Source organism: Uranotaenia lowii, chromosome 2, assembly GCF_029784155.1.
Source record: "Uranotaenia lowii strain MFRU-FL chromosome 2, ASM2978415v1, whole genome shotgun sequence".
Classification (NCBI taxonomy): domain Eukaryota; kingdom Metazoa; phylum Arthropoda; class Insecta; order Diptera; family Culicidae; genus Uranotaenia; species Uranotaenia lowii.
The window spans coordinates 419,572,602-419,593,988 of record NC_073692.1 but is presented as its reverse complement, the minus strand read 5'-3'; the positions used below and the strand labels follow the sequence as shown (position 1 = coordinate 419,593,988).

Sequence of the window (21,387 nt, the reverse complement as noted above, 5' to 3'; positions counted from 1 at the left end):
CTCTGGTCGGTCCCCTTTAAGCGTATAGCTTTTGCGCCACTCCGTTTCCGGAGACTACACACCACGGTTTGTTTGCCCGGCTGAGACTCTCTTCTGGGCAGGTCCCGAAGATAGTCCGAAATGTTATAAGGACCGATTCAGATAGGCTGACAATGAATGTGGTGTAAAACTCAAGAAAAGATCTTGGACTCACTTCATTAGAATGCCTAAATCACCCCAAGATTCCCAAAAAATATACGGTGAGAAGTCATTCATACCTGAGTCACTCATCATTGGGCCTCAGAACACTCTAAACCAACACGCTAACGGTCGTGGAAGCAGTAAAACCCAATTCAAATAGACGCACGTGGCGTCGGGCAAGGAATTCGTTACGCGAAAGTGACGAAACATCAAAATTCTTCTACCAAAATCATTTATTCGGAGGAATTGTATTATTTATTCAATTATAATTGTGTGATTACATCGATGTGTGAATTTATTTTTGAAGGTAAGTGAATTTCAAATTTGTGTGCTTCATTTCACATGTGCTATAATTCATGGTGTGATATACATAGATTAATCCTATTAGAAAACCTTCTTCTTATTCTAGTTTTAATTTCCTCCTATTCCAGTGCGTGCAAATCGAATCTATCTAGCTTGAACCGTTGGTGCTAACGGGCCATATCTTATCCGGCAGAAAAGCGTAACGCTGCCGGCACTCGAGTGGTAGAGATGGGCTGTGTGGGCGTCTATAAATTACGTATGCATACTTTATGCTCCACACAGCCTAATATTTAATGTTGGGCCTGAATTTACAGGATCCGAAAAATCATGATTTTTAATATGCGCAAATTTCAGTGGCGTCTTTCATGGACGCTAAGAAAACCCCACGCTGCACCATATAGAGAGCACAGCGTGGTCGATGTCTCGCAGTACGCGCTGCAAAGCCCAAAGAGGGAAAAAAAGAACAATGCAATGGTCATCGACTCACCAGAAGATGTCTTATTCTCGGCTCTACTTACAACTCCGGCTCTCGGCTGATCGAATGATGACGTAGCCGACCGGCGGCGATTCGCTCTCGGTGATGATGGTAAGCTGGGATGGAGCGTGACGTAGACGGATGGCTGGCAGAACAAATGCTGCTGACTGATTCTGCTACCCTGGTCGCTGGGCAGAATGCGATGTCGGTTGGATGTTGTGAACCGCGGCGTGGACGATAGCGTGGGTGGCGGCGATCGCTTTCGTCCCGTCGATTCTTCCGGTGTTCTTCGGCAGGATCGATAATCGTATGGTGGAAGGCCTTGTTAGCTGTATGTTAGGGCGGAAACTATGTTTGGCCATACGGCATAAAAGTTAGCACATTCACGGTTGATGGTTCAAGATTATGCACGACTTTACCTGGATTTATTTGTTATAAAAATACGCACTGGTTTTATTACGCCCTAATTTAACCAGCTTTATTGGCACTAGCTGGGAAAAAAAATAAATGAATTAAGCTTCGAAATCTTAACATTCGCCACTTATATTACCGTTTGAAAAACTCTAATTTTTTTTAAAGAATTCTAAACGCGATCAACTTGCTTCCACTCGCGATAACTGCCGAGATCAAAGTGAACTGCAGCGTGTATCCTCAGTTCAGGGCCAATGACCTCGGACCTACGACCTCAGCGGAAGTACGTCATTTCCCGAGCATTCTTTAGAAATCTTCGGGAAATTTACGAATCTAACGTGCGGCGCGTTTTACATACTTTCTTTGGTCCTATCCGTCTCTTTCCAAAACTTTTCGAACAATTGTCGAAATCGACTGTAAAGAGAGCCATCCTGAGCCACAAATCGACCGACCATCTGATCGGATTGAAAAAGGGATCGAAAAGAGAGTACATTAAGGCGGATCCAATTTAGTTTGGTCGATTTCGAGAATTGGATCTTATGTTCTAAAATTTTCAAACGAGCGACTGCTACATAACTCCAGACTTAATTTACGAAAATTTGGTTTTTGGAGAAAAACCAAATTTTCGTAACGGAAAACATTGAAAATTTTGGCTTATGCACTTTATAAAATGTACTTCGAATAAAAACTAAATACTACTATTTACAATTTCTATAGGCTCATTACATATGACAACAAACGAATTCGGTTGTGACACTCCTCTCACTGTATGCTCACTTGGTCGCTTTATAACGTTTAGCCCAACAGATTAATCTGCCATAAATAAATCCCAATTATTTGGTTAACATTTTCAGCATTTAATCGCAATACTTGCGTATATCCCAATATTTTTGGTTAAATCGCAGCTTCACAAACATACTCCGTAACTTTCCCAAACATAACTGCGAGAGTGCTTCTAATTCCATCAAATTTTTGGACAGCGAAACCTCTTAATAGTTTTCCTCATCTTCTCTTTTTGTGCAATCATCTTGCATTGACCCGATAACAAACAATTATTTGTCCGCAACTAAATGTAAAAATCACTTTTACATTACCTATTCAACACCGAAAGCAAAAACTTTTCGGCCAAAAAAACGTAACGCTCTAGCGACTACCGCCCAACCCTAACGAGCCGCACGCATACAACGAACCAAAGCGAGCCATGAGCGAGAAAACAAACGTCAAAACAACCAAATTTGTCGCGCAAAGTTTTCGCAAGATGCGGATTTTCGATAATTCTGCCGATTTTACCGTGCCAATTTGGATGGAGCTGCTATTATTCTACATGGAAAAGCGACGCATACTTCAGGTAATTGAAAATATGTACTTAATCTGCTTTAACTTTCTTTTGTAGGTGAGTGGGAACGAAACTAAAATTGGAACACCGAAAATTTGGCTAAACCACGGCGACCGGCATTCCGAATCACCAGAAAATTTGGATGAGGTTGGTTTTTCGTTCTCTGGTAAGTTTAAACTGCCTAACTAATACCTTTTTTTAACTATTTTAGGAGCAATACACGCAAAAGGAGGTTTCCAATTGTTGCCGAGTTCCCTGAGGAAGGCAATGACGGAAGCTGACAGGAAGAATACCGCAGATGCCAGATCGGTTTCCTCCCAAGCGAGGTCCTCCTGGCAACTGAGTACCCACCCGATCAATTTCCTTCATTACGGATCCCCAGAAAAGTTTGGCATGTCCTCGAGGAAAACGAAGTTTGGGCTACAAGGACTCCAAGTGTTGTTCCAGATTACAAGGCCTATGCTTTTTGCTCTGTAAAGCTTCTAGCCTTAGCAAAAGTGTCCTATATGGCCACGGCGAAGTATTTCCGCCGTAAAGGAAGTTTTTTTTTTCAAATAATAGCTCAACCACTTAAAAAGAAAGAAAAACTGGTAAATCAAAATTCGACAAGCAAAAGTTTTAAAGCTTGTTTAACAAAAAAAAAAAAACTAAAAATTTAATCAATATTCTATTTTAAGTACTCGATGTTAATCTAAAGGAAAATTTGTAACACTAGTTGTAATTAGAATAGGGAAAATATTGTACAGAATAGCTAACTTAAGGAAAAAAAATCAAATTGTTAGATTAAGGTAAATTAAGGGTAAAATTACAAAATTTTAAGTACTAACATAGTATGTAAGAACTATTGTGCACTTAAAAACTAACATAAACTGAATAGAATTTGAAAAGAAAATAATGGGAAGAGCTAATATAATATGTACAGGTTAAGGTTAGGGAAAATATGGCTTCGGCCCGATTTGCGAGCTCTTCTCATTTCTATGTACACTATATACATGGTTTTAGGTGCCGTCATCTTATGTTGTTTTGCGTAGGAGTGGTATTAAGAATAGGGAACTGCGAGTCTTTCCGTCTTAGCTATTTTCCAGACATTGTTGCACTGGCCCGATTAACTATGGTTGCTCAACATTGCTCTCACTCGAGGGCTTCTGAGTCTTAGGCGGTCAGCGTCCGGATTTCCCCACACTCGGACTCACGCTTTTCTTCCAATAAGTACTGCTCATCAACGCACTCAGGCTCCGAGTTTCTGGATAGGTAGGTCATCGTTCTCCGGATTAACCGTCGAACTCGCTCTTGCTTCTGGTCGGGGGGAAGGCTTCTCGTCAACGATGAATGGAATTAGATAAGATTTCCAGATAATTAACTGATCGATTTCCAGCAACTTAAAGACTTTCCTCCAGTAAATTGAAATAGTTAGTGGTAGGATGTTAGGACCTATAAGTGTGGATCGATATTTTGAAAAGTCCAGAGTAGTTTCACTGAACCTTCGTCATCCTAAAATTTAGGGATTCATAGCTGAAGTAAAATCTAATTAGTTGAGGCAAATTTTTTAAGGTATTTGCAATTGAAAATTCCCAATCTCTTGCCCTCAGGACTTTCCAAATCATAGCAGTGACTCCCAACCACTCTTCTCACAATTGCTTGGACAAATTTTGGGGCCAGTTTCCCACAGAAACCCTTCCCTTTGTCGGATTGCTCAGTATTTTTTTTAAGAACTGTTTCTCCCACACTGTAGGTTGCGCAGTTAGAATTCGAACGCAAATTGTAGTAACTTGCATGTTTCTCGTACGCAGTTTTTAGGTTTTTCCGGACGTCGTCGAACAATTGGTCCCTTTCTTCTTTACCCAGTTGACCATCGTTGTTACCAGGAGCATCCCGGAGCTGCCGATATTCTTGTCCATTCGACACTTTATTTCTCCCAAACAGTAGGAAATAGGGGGTGTAGCGAGTGGCCTCGTGCACCGAATTTCGAACCGCGTTAGCAATGGCCTGAATGTTGTTTGCCCATTCTTTATGCTCTTTCTTTATTGAGGCTCTTATAGCTGTCGTTATGACTCGGTTGACTCGTTCCGAATCATTCACCTGCGGATGGTAATAGGGAGTCTTCCAGTGAGTTACGCCGTACTTAGTCAAAAGGTTTTCAAAGGTGCTCGAAACAAATTGAGATCCGTTGTCGGTTAGAATGACCTCAGGGACTCCGAATAAAAGGAATATGAATGTTTCTACGAATTGGCTTAAGGAATCTGCTGAAGCTTCCCTGAAAGGTTGAACTAGGATAAATTTACTGAACAGGTCGGTGATAACTAGGAGGCATGTATTTCTGTTCTTCCCAGACACCGGTAAAGGTCCCACATAATCCATAGTTAGGAATTGCCAGGGGTATTCTGCTATTTTCTTCTGGCCTGTCATAGGAGGAGTAGCGTTTTGATTAGAAGCCTTGCTAGTTTGACAAATCAGACATGTTTGACAAAACTTCTTGATGTCTTTCCGCATTAAGGGCCAGAAGTATCGCTCTTTCACTGCTGCTAGCGTCTTCTCAGTCCCTAGGTGAGCTTGGTCGTGAATTGTTTGAATGATTTCTAGGTGCTCAGCTTTCTTCGGGTATCTCTTCCACTGGAATCTCGGGTCCTCAATTCGTCCTTCTACCTTCACATATTTTAAAATACTCCCGTCTACCACGTGGAAGTCAGGGTAGTCTGCAGGATTTTTGCCAATTTTCTCCAACAGTTCTTCATACTTTTCGTCCGTAGGTACAGACTGAATTGCTTCCACCGATCTGGACAAGCAATCCGCAAGGATGTTGTTACGTCCTTTCCGATATTCCAGCTCTATATCGTAGGACTGGATTTTAAGGGCCCATCGCAATAGTTTGGCATTGCCCGTTCCTACCCCCATTGTAAAGAGCCACGTTAAACTTCTCGCATCCGTGACTATCTTAAAACGTGTCCCTTCCACATAATGACGAAAGTGCTCTATAGCAAGTAGCACTCCGAGGCATTCTTTCTCAACAGCAGCATATTTGCGTTGCGTACTACTCAGTTTTTTGCTGAAGTAGGCAATGACGCGAGGTTCTCCTTCAATGTGCTGAATCAACGCCGCTCCGACAGCATTGTCGGAAGCGTCTGACTCGATGACAAACGGATGGTCGAAACTAGGATTCCCTAAAATCGGAGCTGAAACTAAAGCTGACTTAAGTTCGTTAAAGGCTCCTTCCGCGGCTTCGGTCCACACGAACTTCTGCTTACTTTTCTTAAGAAGATCGGAAATCGGTGTTACTATCCGGCTGTACTCTTTTATAAAACGCTGGTAAAAGCCTGCAAGACCCAATAGTCTGCGGATGTCTTTTACACTGCGTGGTCTAGCATAATCTAGAATAGGCGCAATCCTGGAATTGTCGATAGCAACCCCCTCTTCAGTTAGCAAATATCCTAGGTACGAGACTTGCTTTCGACAAAATCTGCTCTTGTCTAGCGATATGGTTAGATTTCCCTTGTTGAGTCTCTCTGCTACTAATTTTAGTAACCTCAAGTGTTCAGTGAATGTCCGTGTAGCGATGACAATGTCATCCAAGTACACGAACACCTGAGGCTCCAGGTCAAACGCTATGACCCGATCCATCAGCTTGTTCATGCTGAAAGGAGCATTACAGAGGCCAAAAGGACATACCTTAAAACGCCATAAACCCTTCGAAGTTCGGAACGCTGTGTAGTCACGCGATTCCTCTTTCAGTGGGATTTGAAAGTACGCGTCTTTCAAATCCACAACTGAAAAGAATCTCGCCTTTCCAAGTTTATGGAATATGTCTCCCATCGCTCTCATGGGGTAAGAGTCTTTTTTCGTCCACGCGTTAACTTTACGGAAGTCCAGACAAACTCTGAGCTTGCCATTAGACTTACGCACCGGAACTAGCGAACTTGCCCATTCGCTTGAGCATTCTTCTATCGCGTCTAACCGTTTATACCTCTCGATCTCGGCATCCATTTCCGCCTGTATCGCTGGAGAGCATTTGTAAGCAGGCTGACGGTGTGGTACTGCTTCTGGCTTCAAAATGATCTCGTGGTACAACACGGAAGTCCTCCCAAGGCGATTTTCAGTAGTCACAGGAAACTGATGAATAACCTTGGCTAGCTGCGCTCGTTCTTCTTCCGTTAGCTCGTGTTCGATCTCCAATGTTTCCGGGGTGGTCTTCGATGGTTCTGGTAACTCTAAGGCCGGAATATCTAAAGTTTCGTCGGGACTGGTCTGCTTCAGGGCTGGTAAAGTCTCAATCGGTAGGATAGTACGCTGAATTCTGTCGTCTGCTGGAATGTCCTCGGTCGTGGATACCGTAGCTACCTTCTCATACCCCCTATCCCCCGCCATCATCGGTTGTATTCCAAACGATCTCCAAAAGTCGTAACCAAGAATTAACTTTCGGCACACCTGAGGCACGACAAGAGTTGGAACAACCTTAGTTATTCCCCTGAACTCTATCGGCAGCTGTACATAACCAAGACACTCGTGCGTGGTCTTGTCTGCTGTAACGATCTTTAATGGGCTTGGATGAAGCTTGAGTCCGTTTTTACTAGCAATGTCAGCAATGCTAGTCACGCTGACGCTTGCTCCCGAATCTAGCAGCGCATCGTATGATGTATCGAAAATCTTAACCGAAATATAGGGGCATGTTTCTGTGTGAATCCGAACTTCGCATACTTTAGAAAAAAGGTCTTCGTGAATAACCTCGTTGGGAACTATTAGGTTCGCTGGAATGCTTTCGTTCCCCTCTGAGCATCCCAGTGTTAGTTTCCCGCTGTTGCTCTTGTGGAACGTGGGTGTTTGTCGCAGAATGTCGATTTTACCCCAGGGTTCCCACAGACATAGCAAAACACCTTCTTTTCCTCCCTACATTGCCTCCACAAGTGTCCCTGCTTCCTACAATTCCAACAAAAAGGACCTTCAGAAGCTCTCGGTGCGTGGTTTTCCTCACGTTTCGATGAAAACTCCTCTCGCCTTGTTGAAATTTCCCCTCGTTTTAATGGAGTCTTAGCCTGATCGTGCCTCGACCCATATTTCTCGTATGATCGACCAATCGCGTTAACTTCCTCCTCGACCTCCTCCTCCGAGTATAATGAATCCGATTCCCCTTCCACCTCGATATTGTGGACATTAGGCCCCTTGGATCCGATCTCCCGAAAATTACGCAAAGCTGGATCATTCGCATCGATGCGGCGTGCGTAATATTCCAATTTATTCAGGTCCTTCACTACTCTGCACGCTAAGCGCGATCTGTAGTGAGGACGCATGTTTTCCCACACCACTTCAAACAGTTGCTGTTGACCCATTGGTTCAGAGAGCATGTTGTTGAGCCTTTCCAACTCCATTTTGAACGAAAGAAACGATTCATTTCGTTGTTGCTTACAGCCATATATCTTAAGTTTTTTTCCTCCATCCATGCCGGGGTTTCCGTACATGTAACGTATCTTTTCTTCAAACTCGTCCCAACTTCGAAATTCGTGGGAGTAGCACAAATACCAATCATAAGCATCCCTTCGCAAAATCGTATGAATTCTTTGCAAAAGGACATTTTCCGAGATACGGTCCATTCGCGCTAGCAACTTAACCTTGTGCAAAAAGTCTTCCAGAGATTGGTGGCGTGAAACACCATCGAATGTTAAGTGCCACTTTTCCATGCGTCTGTCGGCGTTTTGAATTTCCGATTCGCTGACCCTTGAGTGAAATCTTTCCCGTCGACCACGCTGCCCTTCGAAAGTTTCCCCTGTTGATGATACTGGATACCCTGAAGCGTTGTTGCTAAACCTGGAATCCTCGAACCCAACGTCCCTCTGCGGATTAGGAATTCTGCCGAACCCTGAACTTCGTCTCCGTTCCTGAGTAACCGCCCTCTCTCGCCTTTCATGCGCGCCCACGTGTCGAGTCTGTCTACGCCTCGGCCCCCATTCGTCGTCGTCTGAGTCCGATGTCTCCTCATAATCTACGTCTCTCGAAGATCGATGGATCGGTAGTTTCTCGTAGCGACTCGCCACCCCTCTTACGCGTTCTGTTGAAGCTCTTGGTATGCGGTTTCTCATCTCCCTCCCCTCCTCAAAGTCACTCTCCCCACTACCCTGCCTGTTCCTAGCTGACCTATGTTCCCTACGAATCGTAACATTCTCAAACCTATCTCTCTGCTCCAATTTACCCCAGCCGTCATCGATCTCCTTCCGTCTGAACTGCTCACGTGGCTGTTCCCGCCTCGTACCCTCTGCGTTTTCTGGAGGAGCCTCTGGACCTCGTTCAGGATGCTGCTGACTCAGTTTCATCCTCGATAACTGCTCTTCCAGTTCTGCGATGCGCTTCAGCATAGCCGTGGACGATTCCGCCTGGTTTGATTCCATCGTTTGGATTGGTGCTTGGTTGAAAAATGGTTGCTGGACTAGACTGGTCATAGACCTTTTCCCTCTCGACGACATAAACGGAGTTTGTGGTGGTGGTGCTGCCCAAAAATTCGACGCTGATGGTGGAGAAACAACGTGAACCCCTTGTGCTAACCCCACAGAATCCCCTGTTGCGAGTCCTGGAGAAATACATCTGTCCTGATCCTCCATCATCGACCTGTCCGCCTCAACTTCTAGCTTTGGGAGACTTTTCTTGACCGCTCCACTAGACTGAGACTTGTTCAGAACCTCTCGAATTTCGTTAGCCAATTCCTTTATCATGTCCCTAGATTGTTGTTCTGGAGCCGAGCATCTTAGCGTTCGCAATAAGTAGTGCTTCAAACGTGAAATGCATTTCTCGTCTGGACCATGCTCCAATTTTTTCCGAAGTTCACCTACTACACCCGCAATTCGGTCGAACTCTTGATCAATAGTGTATGGGGGAGGATAATTTCTGTCAACATTACTATCTTCCAGAAACAGTTTCCCAAGTAATCTAATTTTCTTATCGCGATCCAACCTCGTCTCACCCGTTTTACCCCGCAAAATTAATTCATAATCCAACTCCTCGTTCGTTAGATGATCGACACGAGGGAATTTCGACGTCATTCTAACGGAAAATTTAATGCTTATAAATCAAAAAATAAATTTAATCAGCCAAATGTTATAAATTTAAATATCTAGCAATTACTTAAGTAATCAAATTATATTAAGCAGATAATTGAAAAATTGTAACTTGAACTTATTGAATACAACAATAGCTTATGCATCAATTACTAACAATACTTTTATTACCAAATCAATATTCGAAAATCGCCTAATGAACACTAATAAATATCGCTCAGAATTTCAGAACATCCTCAACTTGTGAACCAAAGAAATACCAAAAAACAATTATTATACCGTATCATAAATAAGCCTTAAAGTACATAAATCGTGCATTTTTGATTAATGAAAACATAATTCCAAAAGAAATTTTCTCGAACGCCAAAAATTTAAACCAAATTCAATAAACCTACGATTGGGCGCCAAAATGTAGCCTGCTCTGGTCGGTCCCCTTTAAGCGTATAGCTTTTGCGCCACTCCGTTTCCGGAGACTACACACCACGGTTTGTTTGCCCGGCTGAGACTCTCTTCTGGGCAGGTCCCGAAGATAGTCCGAAATGTTATAAGGACCGATTCAGATAGGCTGACAATGAATGTGGTGTAAAACTCAAGAAAAGATCTTGGACTCACTTCATTAGAATGCCTAAATCACCCCAAGATTCCCAAAAAATATACGGTGAGAAGTCATTCATACCTGAGTCACTCATCATTGGGCCTCAGAACACTCTAAACCAACACGCTAACGGTCGTGGAAGCAGTAAAACCCAATTCAAATAGACGCACGTGGCGTCGGGCAAGGAATTCGTTACGCGAAAGTGACGAAACATCAAAATTCTTCTACCAAAATCATTTATTCGGAGGAATTGTATTATTTATTCAATTATAATTGTGTGATTACATCGATGTGTGAATTTATTTTTGAAGGTAAGTGAATTTCAAATTTGTGTGCTTCATTTCACATGTGCTATAATTCATGGTGTGATATACATAGATTAATCCTATTAGAAAACCTTCTTCTTATTCTAGTTTTAATTTCCTCCTATTCCAGTGCGTGCAAATCGAATCTATCTAGCTTGAACCGTTGGTGCTAACGGGCCATATCTTATCCGGCAGAAAAGCGTAACGCTGCCGGCACTCGAGTGGTAGAGATGGGCTGTGTGGGCGTCTATAAATTACGTATGCATACTTTATGCTCCACACAGCCTAATATTTAATGTTGGGCCTGAATTTACAGGATCCGAAAAATCATGATTTTTAATATGCGCAAATTTCAGTGGCGTCTTTCATGGACGCTAAGAAAACCCCACGCTGCACCATATAGAGAGCACAGCGTGGTCGATGTCTCGCAGTACGCGCTGCAAAGCCCAAAGAGGGAAAAAAAGAACAATGCAATGGTCATCGACTCACCAGAAGATGTCTTATTCTCGGCTCTACTTACAACTCCGGCTCTCGGCTGATCGAATGATGACGTAGCCGACCGGCGGCGATTCGCTCTCGGTGATGATGGTAAGCTGGGATGGAGCGTGACGTAGACGGATGGCTGGCAGAACAAATGCTGCTGACTGATTCTGCTACCCTGGTCGCTGGGCAGAATGCGATGTCGGTTGGATGTTGTGAACCGCGGCGTGGACGATAGCGTGGGTGGCGGCGATCGCTTTCGTCCCGTCGATTCTTCCGGTGTTCTTCGGCAGGATCGATAATCGTATGGTGGAAGGCCTTGTTAGCTGTATGTTAGGGCGGAAACTATGTTTGGCCATACGGCATAAAAGTTAGCACATTCACGGTTGATGGTTCAAGATTATGCACGACTTTACCTGGATTTATTTGTTATAAAAATACGCACTGGTTTTATTACGCCCTAATTTAACCAGCTTTATTGGCACTAGCTGGGAAAAAAAATAAATGAATTAAGCTTCGAAATCTTAACATTCGCCACTTATATTACCGTTTGAAAAACTCTAATTTTTTTTAAAGAATTCTAAACGCGATCAACTTGCTTCCACTCGCGATAACTGCCGAGATCAAAGTGAACTGCAGCGTGTATCCTCAGTTCAGGGCCAATGACCTCGGACCTACGACCTCAGCGGAAGTACGTCATTTCCCGAGCATTCTTTAGAAATCTTCGGGAAATTTACGAATCTAACGTGCGGCGCGTTTTACATACTTTCTTTGGTCCTATCCGTCTCTTTCCAAAACTTTTCGAACAATTGTCGAAATCGACTGTAAAGAGAGCCATCCTGAGCCACAAATCGACCGACCATCTGATCGGATTGAAAAAGGGATCGAAAAGAGAGTACATTAAGGCGGATCCAATTTAGTTTGGTCGATTTCGAGAATTGGATCTTATGTTCTAAAATTTTCAAACGAGCGACTGCTACAACATGAGGTATTAAAGAAATAGATGAAAGGTCCAGCAACTGACCAGTGAAGCTCGATTGCTCGTGTTGGGCGATTTCATCACGTTCACCGTGGTGAAATTGGCTAACGCGCCGTTGTACTGAAGCGGAGATTGCAGGTTCGAGTCCTGCCGGTGCGCCGTTGAATCTTTTTCGAAAAATTCATGATATTTACGGCTTAATAAGCATAATATGTTCTTTCTTTCTTTGATACCTCATGTTTCTCTAATTCTTTCCATCACCTACGAAAATGTGATAATTTTCAAATACAAAGATGTACCAAGCAATTTCATAACATTAGTATTGATTTTAACTTAAGGTTTTTTTTCGTCCAAAATCAATTTTCCTCGATCCAGAGATATATTGAGCTTTTGCGATGGGAGGTTGAAAAATTTAACAGTTACGTAAACACGCATTCTGAGAACGCATCCGAAAAGATGGCTTAGTTTTTCGGTGGCTTAATGTTTGAGCGTTTTAGGTTGTCCTACATTTTCGAATCATCTGTCAATGAATTTTCTTCGTTTACGCTCACAGTTTCTAATAAACATTTGGAACTTGATTTAAAAGCGCGTTTGAGAAAATCTATGTGCATCAATATAGCATTTAGTGCAACGTTAAACAATTCTCAAAACGATGCGATTTATTCGATTTTTAGCAGAATTTAGTAAATTGTTTTTAAACGCCCTTAAGTTATACAAGTTTTAGTAGAACTCTAGAAACATTTTAAATGTATTCAAATACACGGAAATTTCATACTTCCAAATTTTCAGCAAAACTATTCTGAAGATGCGGTGCTCTGAAAAGTCTCTTCTTCTTCTTACTCCACTTGCCGAAGCTATTTTTAGTACGATTCGGAACTGCCTTATCGATAACTTCTTATTCTGGTCCAATTACAGCTTCGATATCAGGTTTTCAGTACCGTAAAACGGGGTAACATTGATCAACGGGGTAATTATTAACATCATAAAATTTGTCCACATAATCATCAATAACTAAGTCTGCAGAAAAAATATCTTTTGAGTATTTTCTACGTTGAAAAACCTTTTAGTCAGTTTCAAATCAGAAAATCCTGAATTGGGTTTGAAAATTTCAAATGTAAGTATAGATATAATTTAAATATCTTGAAATATCGTTTTTTCGAAGGTTCGTTAAAAAAACCCTTCCTGAAGAAATCCAAGCGTTTAGAAGCAGTAGGTTGGTTTATGTGATAGTTTCGCTTTTTTTTCTTAGTAAATGTATCGTTTAAGGGTATTTTTTGTTGTATTTTGATTAAAATTTTTGATATTTAAAAAAAAAGAAACATTTTCCAAGAGTCAACCAGTCTTGGACAAAAAGCTAGAAACCCTATAAACTGGTGAAGTTTGAAGGAAAAAAAATTGTTTCATAGTTAAAATTTTATATGTAGGGGAGAATGAGGATACTTGATCCCTGGGGATACTTGATTCCTTAGCTATATCTCGAAACTGGAATGTCTTACAAAGATCAAATGTTCTAGAAAAATGTGCCAAAATGAGCAAAATAACAATGCTTGTAGTCTAAAAAATTTTAACAAAATAATTGTTTGAGTAATTGAACTTTGTTTGAAAAATTTCACAAAATGTAACTTGAAGATCTTTTTTCATCACTTTAAAATGTTCCTTACATGGGAAAATTATGAAAAAAACATTTGTTCCAATGTATCAATCGTTCGAGCATAGAATGAACTTCATAATGCCATATTTTCAAAGCAATGGAAAACTCTCAACTTTTTTCAGTAAAAGTTTTCTAAAATGTTGATTATGGGTATAATTGATCCCCTAGAGTTGGGTACAATTGATCCCCTTTCCAAACGGCATATTCTTCTTCTGAATTGATCGTTATGATTGCTGATCACGAAATTACTAATATTTATCCAAAAACTAATATTTATCAAACAATTGTCTGAAGAAAGGACCAAAAATAATTAATTTTCTCTTAATTCTAAAAAATAGCGCCTTTAAGTATGCAATGTTATTAGCGTTGAGACAAAGTTATAGAATTTTCTTCTGGTGTCTACTATAAATTGTGAAATGAGAACAAACATGACCAAAATAGTAAATTAACATTCTATCTTAAGGTTTTGTTTGATTTTTATACAAGAATTAGGGCTTCCTGAATAAAAGATCAAGTCTCCTTCAATAGGGAATCAAGTCTCCCCTAACTTCAGAAAAATCGCAATTTTTTTACTCCCACGAAAATGATTCTTGTTCATCAACAGGTTTAAGTATCGTTCTAATTTTTGAAGCATAGAAACTTGAAGTTACAAGCTGTCAGAAAATGTCAAAGACGGCGAGTTGCTAAATTTTTCCAAAAAAGATATGGTGAAAATAAAAAAAGGGGATCAAGTATCCCCACTCTCCCCTAATGTTAAAAAAAATTAGCCCCTTAATTTATGCAACATCATTGTCCATCTTTCGATTTTAATTATTGTTCGGCCTTAACACATTAAGGAGCGCAATGTGGTTGTTTCTTGGACCGCAAAGAAATCTTACGAAGGTGTTATTTATCTTTTATGGCCAAGAGAACTCGTTAAAACCGTCAAAATAGAGACCCCAAAGCATCAAATTCAAAACAGAAACGAAATCGATTTTTAAATCATTTTTAAAGTAGTCTAACGAATTTCTGCAAAAAATATGAAACATGCCAAGTTTTTGTTTTTATTTATGAAACATGCCACACTCCTTTTAACACAAAAAATAATCAAAAAATATTGGGAAAAGTGATCAATCTTACCCTTTTTTGGGATTTTTTATTGAATTTTCGGACATTTTAATACAATTAAAAAAATAGTGAAAATCTTTCAAAAATTCAGAAACAACCATGCCAATTTTATACATGTTCCACAAGAATAACATTATTGAAAATGTATCATAAGGAAATAAATTATTTGCAATAAGCACGAAACCACAATTTGAAACTGTAATTTAAAAAAATGCAACTTTCTTTTCAACATGGTGCACTGAAAGGATTCTTCAGAAAAAAAGAAAAAAAAATCAACTTCATCATTGAAAATATCACGAGTGCGGAAGTATGCGGAAGTCTTTCTCCTATATCTACATGGTTCATGAAGTAATGCATTTTCACATGATGTAAAATTTGTTGTTAGGCTACTTCTAAAACCTGCATTCATATGTTTAACTGTGATATCGAAAAACTGACTGAGACATGATGTCAAATGTATTCAAGAAGCAAATAAAGATAAAAATCATAAGAATAGTTTATTTTTAACTTTTGACTTTTGATCAGATTTTTGGGTGAAATACCTTAAAGTGAATTATTCATCAGGGTGGATTTAAACAAAATTGAAATAACAAAAACGCTCAATCAAGAGATGACAAGCAACAATTGTCAATAAACGCAGTTTGCAAGAAGAACACAAACTTTCTCTAAATTACAAAAATTTTCCACAAATGAAAAAGATGAAAAAAGTTTCAAAAATTTCAAAATTTAATAATTACAAAAAGAAAAGATAAGAAAGATAAGTAATCAACACAAGAAAAAATTACAAAAATAACTCAAATCAAAAAAATGCTAAAATAACATAATATAATAATTTAAAATTTTTAAGAAAACATTTTTAGCTCAACATATGAAAAATCACAACGGAACAACTTTTTTAATTTATAAAATTAATTAATATGAAAATGCCATAAATAGATTGATATGACAAATTTGTTGTTATTTGGTAACATTCGTGATTTTTTTCTACTGGATTTTGTGGCTTTTGTGACTTTGGGTTTTTTTTTTTTTTTTAATTTTTGTCATTTTTTTTATTTGTTTATTTTGTCATTTTTGTAAACCTTGTAATTTAAATTATTATTTTTGTCATTTTTGAAATTTTTGTTCATTTCTTGTTTTGTTAGATTTTTCATATTAATTTTTTTATTGTTTCTTTTGTTATTTTTGTTATTATTTTTATTATAACCGAGGGGGTTCGAAGAATGGTTGACTCGCGTGAATTTCAAAATTTTAAGCCTCGTGAAAAAGTCGTTCTTACTGAAAAAGCTACAAGTATAAAAAACCAGCCAGTGACGTGAAATCGCTTTTTCGGACTTTTCTGAAATGTTATCATTCTAGAAGTCAACCAATTTATTTAAAAATGAAAATAAAATTAAAAATGAAAATAAAATAAATAGTAATGCAATTAACACAATTGAATACAATTTGAAGATTTTTTTTGATTTTTTGTCTGATATAATGGCCTTTTATTAATTGTTGCAAATTTGCAACATCATGCAACGGTAGCAACGGTAGCAACGTTGCATCATGCAACTTTAGTTAGGTCTATGTGCTACAAAGTGTGCTTTCTAATGTTTCATCGTTTAAAAAGCGTATATGTTTCCTGATGAAAATATCATTATTTTTAATATTATATTATCATGTTGTCGAGATATTTTTGAAATAATGCAGATGAATAAGCCTCTAACTGAACAAAATGGCTGACAACTGTAAAAATATTGAGGAAACCATTCTTTTCATAAAGTAAAAAAAATGATAGCAATTACGAATCCCAGTTAGAAATCCTGCATAAAAATTGAAATTATTTTTTTTAAATTTTTGTAATGAATTTTATTTTTAAAGGGTCACATTTAGTACAAATTTGTGACTTTTGAGTAGTTAAAGTATTTTTATTAATAATTGAGTTTTTCAAATGCAACCAGCGAAGATTTTAAATATAATCTTATAATCCCCGGAGAAGATTTTATTTGTTCGAAAAAAATATTTTCACATTTTAAGTTAATTAACAATTAACATATTTTTTCTACATACTACTTATGTAATAAAAACGCATGTTCTCAATATGATGCAATGTTATACCCTAGTTTGTAACCCTTTGTTTCAGAATGTGCTTCAATTACTTTTTATCGTTTGTATAGTATTTATGTTAACAGATTTAATGTTTTCAGAACGAATTTGATATGGAAATTATGTATGAAGGTGACATGAAAATGGCAGTTCCAATTAAGTCGTACTTATAATTTTGTTTACTCTTCCAGACGCGTACCATATTCAACAAATGTTGTACGGGTAAAACCATTTTAAATGTATTTTATCCATCGGTTTTCTTTATAATGGAATATTAAACATATTTTTTGTTTTTTTTTTCTTTATTAGAGATTTTTGACTAAAGATCGCAAATTGTTTCTTCAACAATTTGCATGTCCTGATTTTCTAGTTACTTGATTTTTTAAAACTTTGTATACCATGCACAATAATCGCTTTTTTATATATTTAAATGGTTTTAAAATTCAAACAATGTTGTCAGCCGAAAATGATTTTTTTTGATTACTACATATTGCGCTAAAGAACTATGAGCACAAAGATTATCATAAAACCTTCCACAAAAAATGAAGTTACTTAAAAAGAACTGAATACAAGTCCAAAGCTTGAATGTTATACCAACAACAACTTATAACTTTGAAGTTCAAAGTATTGTTTTTGACAAGGTTATGTTTTCAAAAAAGTTGTATTGGAAGGACGTTCCAGCTTTCCAAATAGCACCTTCAAGCAAATGTAAGTCACTAGCTGGTATACTATCGCATAACTACCCCCAGCTTAATTCTGTGCCGAGGTGGTCAAGCCGTTAGCGAATACGCTAGTGCGAGTCTGGTTTTGGTATGCTAGGCGTAATGGGTTCGATTCCAGGTATCGGCAGAAAACTTTTGGGTTCGAATGACATAAACGGCCAACAGGTAAGATGTGTCTTATTGAAATTCTCATATATGAGAATGTTAAATCAGCTGCCTAGGCCAGATAAATATTGACGGATGCCGGAGTTCATGTAGTAAACTAGGCCACCTGATTGACTCGTTCTTTCAAAATATACTTTCATCAACACACGCAATACATTCAATCCATACGAAATATATATTTAATAACATATTTAATTCATACGAAACCATGGTGTAAGCTGCATTGGAGATTTGTCGAACTAATTAATCTAAATAATGCATGTAAGCACATACTTAGGCAGTAACTGCGGTGAATCCGTGCACCCATGTTGGATAACTAACATACATAGGAACTACCCCCTGCTAAACTTTCAGCTCCAATGGTGTCCAGGCATTAAATTTTGGTAGTTCTTGAACTAAAACTATGATTAGTGCAAGATAAATTAAGAGTTAACATTTATATCTAACTGTCTTGTGTGAGGAACAAAAAGGTATAACCGTTTCATGTTGTTGCAAATTTGCAACAATTAATATTTTGGCTAAATACTCGAAATATGTGAAAATAATATTTTTTCGTTATTTTTCCCTTCATGTACTCATCATTGCGCACTATTGAGATTTTTTTCAAGAAAAAATAAAAAATCATAAAATGAAGGGTTAATGTATCTTTGCATCAAAATAAAAATTCTCTCCAGTCTTCGTTTGGTATGCCACTTTGTGGTTTTTGAGGGTAAAAAATAAATTCTCTGGACGCATTGATGCACAACTAAATCAAAAATGATTGATCTGAAATATTAGTTTTTTGAACCTCCAATCGAAAAAAAACGTATTTTATATTGTTGTGCCAAATGATTTACCAAAGCATTGAACAACCCAATCTGGTTGGTTTTCGAAAAAAAATTTCCGAAAAAATCCAATAAAGTCTATTTTTGACCAAAAAAAAAAATTCTTTTCGAGATAACACCAATTCTCGAAGTTTCTTGCATTTTAATTGAATTTTTTCCCCCTTTGGTGATTCCTGAGGGTCAAAAACCCGTAACTTTCAGCGCATTGAGGTACCCCTAAAACAAGTCCGATGAAGCATAAATTTTGCAAAGGTCAGTTTGTTCGGTCAATAAAAATCGCTTCAGCTCTTCAGAAATCGATCATCACAAATTTCCATACATCCATTGCCATTAAGTTTGATTGTTCCCTCTTGAACCTTTACTGAGTTATTATTTAAGATTTTTAACATTTCTATAAATATAATTAATATTGATCGTAGAATCGGGTCTAAAAAGTCACAAACTTGGGGCCTGACAAAATTGATGCGTGAAAAATCAAGTGTTAGAGTTTTAACAAATGAAATAAATCTGCGTATGATATGATAGAAGCTTTTTTGTGGTGTGAAACATTATAGCGCCAAACGATGATGGTTTGCTAACTTCGCAAACATGAAGCGAGCACACAAAATTTCAATTCACACTGTATGCAAAGGAAGATAATAATCCCATCTTCCGGGTACAAGAACCATCCATATTAACCCGAACCACATTTCCATTTTTCTCCATTCATTTCCCCTTCAGGTAACAACATCCTGCTGTGGCGTCGAGGGAGCGCCGTCGTGACTGCGGCCAATCTCATCATCACCCGAGACCTCCGGTTTAAGCTGCTGAAGGGCTACACGTTGCAGATTAAAAACGTTCGGCCCCAGGATGCCGGGGACTACAGCTGCCAGGTTGGCGACCACGACAATCGGGATCTGGTCCATACGGTCGAAATTCTGGTTCCGCCCTCGATCCGGTCCACCCAGGAGGCGGGCCACGTGACGGTGCGGAAGGGCGGGGCGGCCACGCTCGAATGCAAAGCCAGCGGGAATCCGGTGCCCAGCATCAGCTGGAGCAGAAAGGTTGGTTTCCTCTACGAACAAACGGTCCAATGTTACAAACTTTTCTGCAGGATATGGTTCCATGTATGAGCCTCCATTGCGAAATTTGACAGCCTAATGCTCACATACCTTGTTCACTTGTAAAAGTTTTTTTTTTTTCTAGGGTGTCCCTTAGATCCAATGCATGCCCACTTTTAAATTCGGCGCTTAACACAACTAAAAGATTTTTTCCGAAGATACCAAGTTGAATGTTTTTGAAATAATGAATTGATAGTTATTGACTGATTTTCTATCCAAAGAAGGTCAAACCATTTGCAACCCTACTGTCATAATTCACAATGGAGCTCAGCAAGCAAGCAAAATCACATCCTTTGAATAATGTTTAAATTTACGTTCTCCCCAAAAACGCTACGCAGGATTCGTCGTTTGGATCCCCACATCTGGCTGAGGGACCGACGCTTTCGCTGGAGAACGTCAATCGGCAGGACAGTGGAACCTATCGGTGTTACGCGGACAACGGAATTCGGGAGCCCGTGTTTGTCGACATCCAACTCATCGTGCTGTGTAAGTAGCATCCTAGCTCTAGCTATAGACTAGTCTAGCCCATAGAGGAGGTCGGACTTTTGGGATGCCAAATAGATTCAGATCACAATCACATCCTTCTGATTTGCTTCAATTCGTTTTGGTGGGATAAAAAAACCGATTGGGAATGGCCCTCCCTTGGAAATGGGGGTGTATTCGTTAAAATTCCAGAATGACACCTCTATGACGATTCAGGAATGCAATTTGGGCTCCTCGTGCTTTTCTGGCGTGCGTTCGGTGGATCTGGAAGCTGCATCCAAGGCATGGAGAGTTTGAATTTAATTCCTTTTCTAAGCTGTAAACAAATTCAAACAAAGCTGATGGAACAAACTGAGCCCATTTGTCACATTAAATTTTAAGACAAGCATTGGTTTTTAATATTTTTGGAGAAAGTTGCTCGAAAATATGGAAAAAAAATTACAACTGCTTCAACTTCGATTAACAAAAGTTAAAAACGAGAAAAATGACAAAAATGACAAAAATGACAAAAATGACAAAAATGACAAAAATGACAAAAATGACAAAAATGACAAAAATGACAAAAATGACAAAAATGACAAAAATGACAAAAATGACAAAAATGACAAAAATGACAAAAATGACAAAAATGACAAAAATGACAAAAATGACAAAAATGACAAAAATGACAAAAATGACAAAAATGACAAAAATGACAAAAATGACAAAAATGACAAAAATGACAAAAATGACAAAAATGACAAAAATGACAAAAATGACAAAAATGACAAAAATGACAAAAATGACAAAAATGACAAAAATGACAAAAATGACAAAAATGACAAAAATGACAAAAATGACAAAAATGACAAAAATGACAAAAATGACAAAAATGACAAAAATGACAAAAATGACAAAAATGACAAAAATGACAAAAATGACAAAAATGACAAAAATGACAAAAATGACAAAAATGACAAAAATGACAAAAATGACAAAAATGACAAAAATGACAAAAATGACAAAAATGACAAAAATGACAAAAATGACAAAAATGACAAAAATGACAAAAATGACAAAAATGACAAAAATGACAAAAATGACAAAAATGACAAAAATGACAAAAATGACAAAAATGACAAAAATGACAAAAATGACAAAAATGACAAAAAT

General features: G+C 38.5%; 1 protein-coding gene across 2 annotated transcripts in view; it reads left to right on the top strand.

Moving 5' to 3' along the window:
- The window catches only part of LOC129745951 (protein amalgam-like), a 159,345-nt gene that overhangs the window by 89,206 nt on the left and 48,752 nt on the right, over positions 1 to 21,387 (top strand). For both annotated transcript variants that reach the window (XM_055739351.1, XM_055739350.1), the window contains exons 4-5: positions 19,373 to 19,695; positions 20,091 to 20,238. In XM_055739351.1, coding sequence (XP_055595326.1) covers positions 19,373 to 19,695; positions 20,091 to 20,238 — 471 coding nt within the window. The remainder of the gene's footprint in view (positions 1 to 19,372; positions 19,696 to 20,090; positions 20,239 to 21,387) is intronic.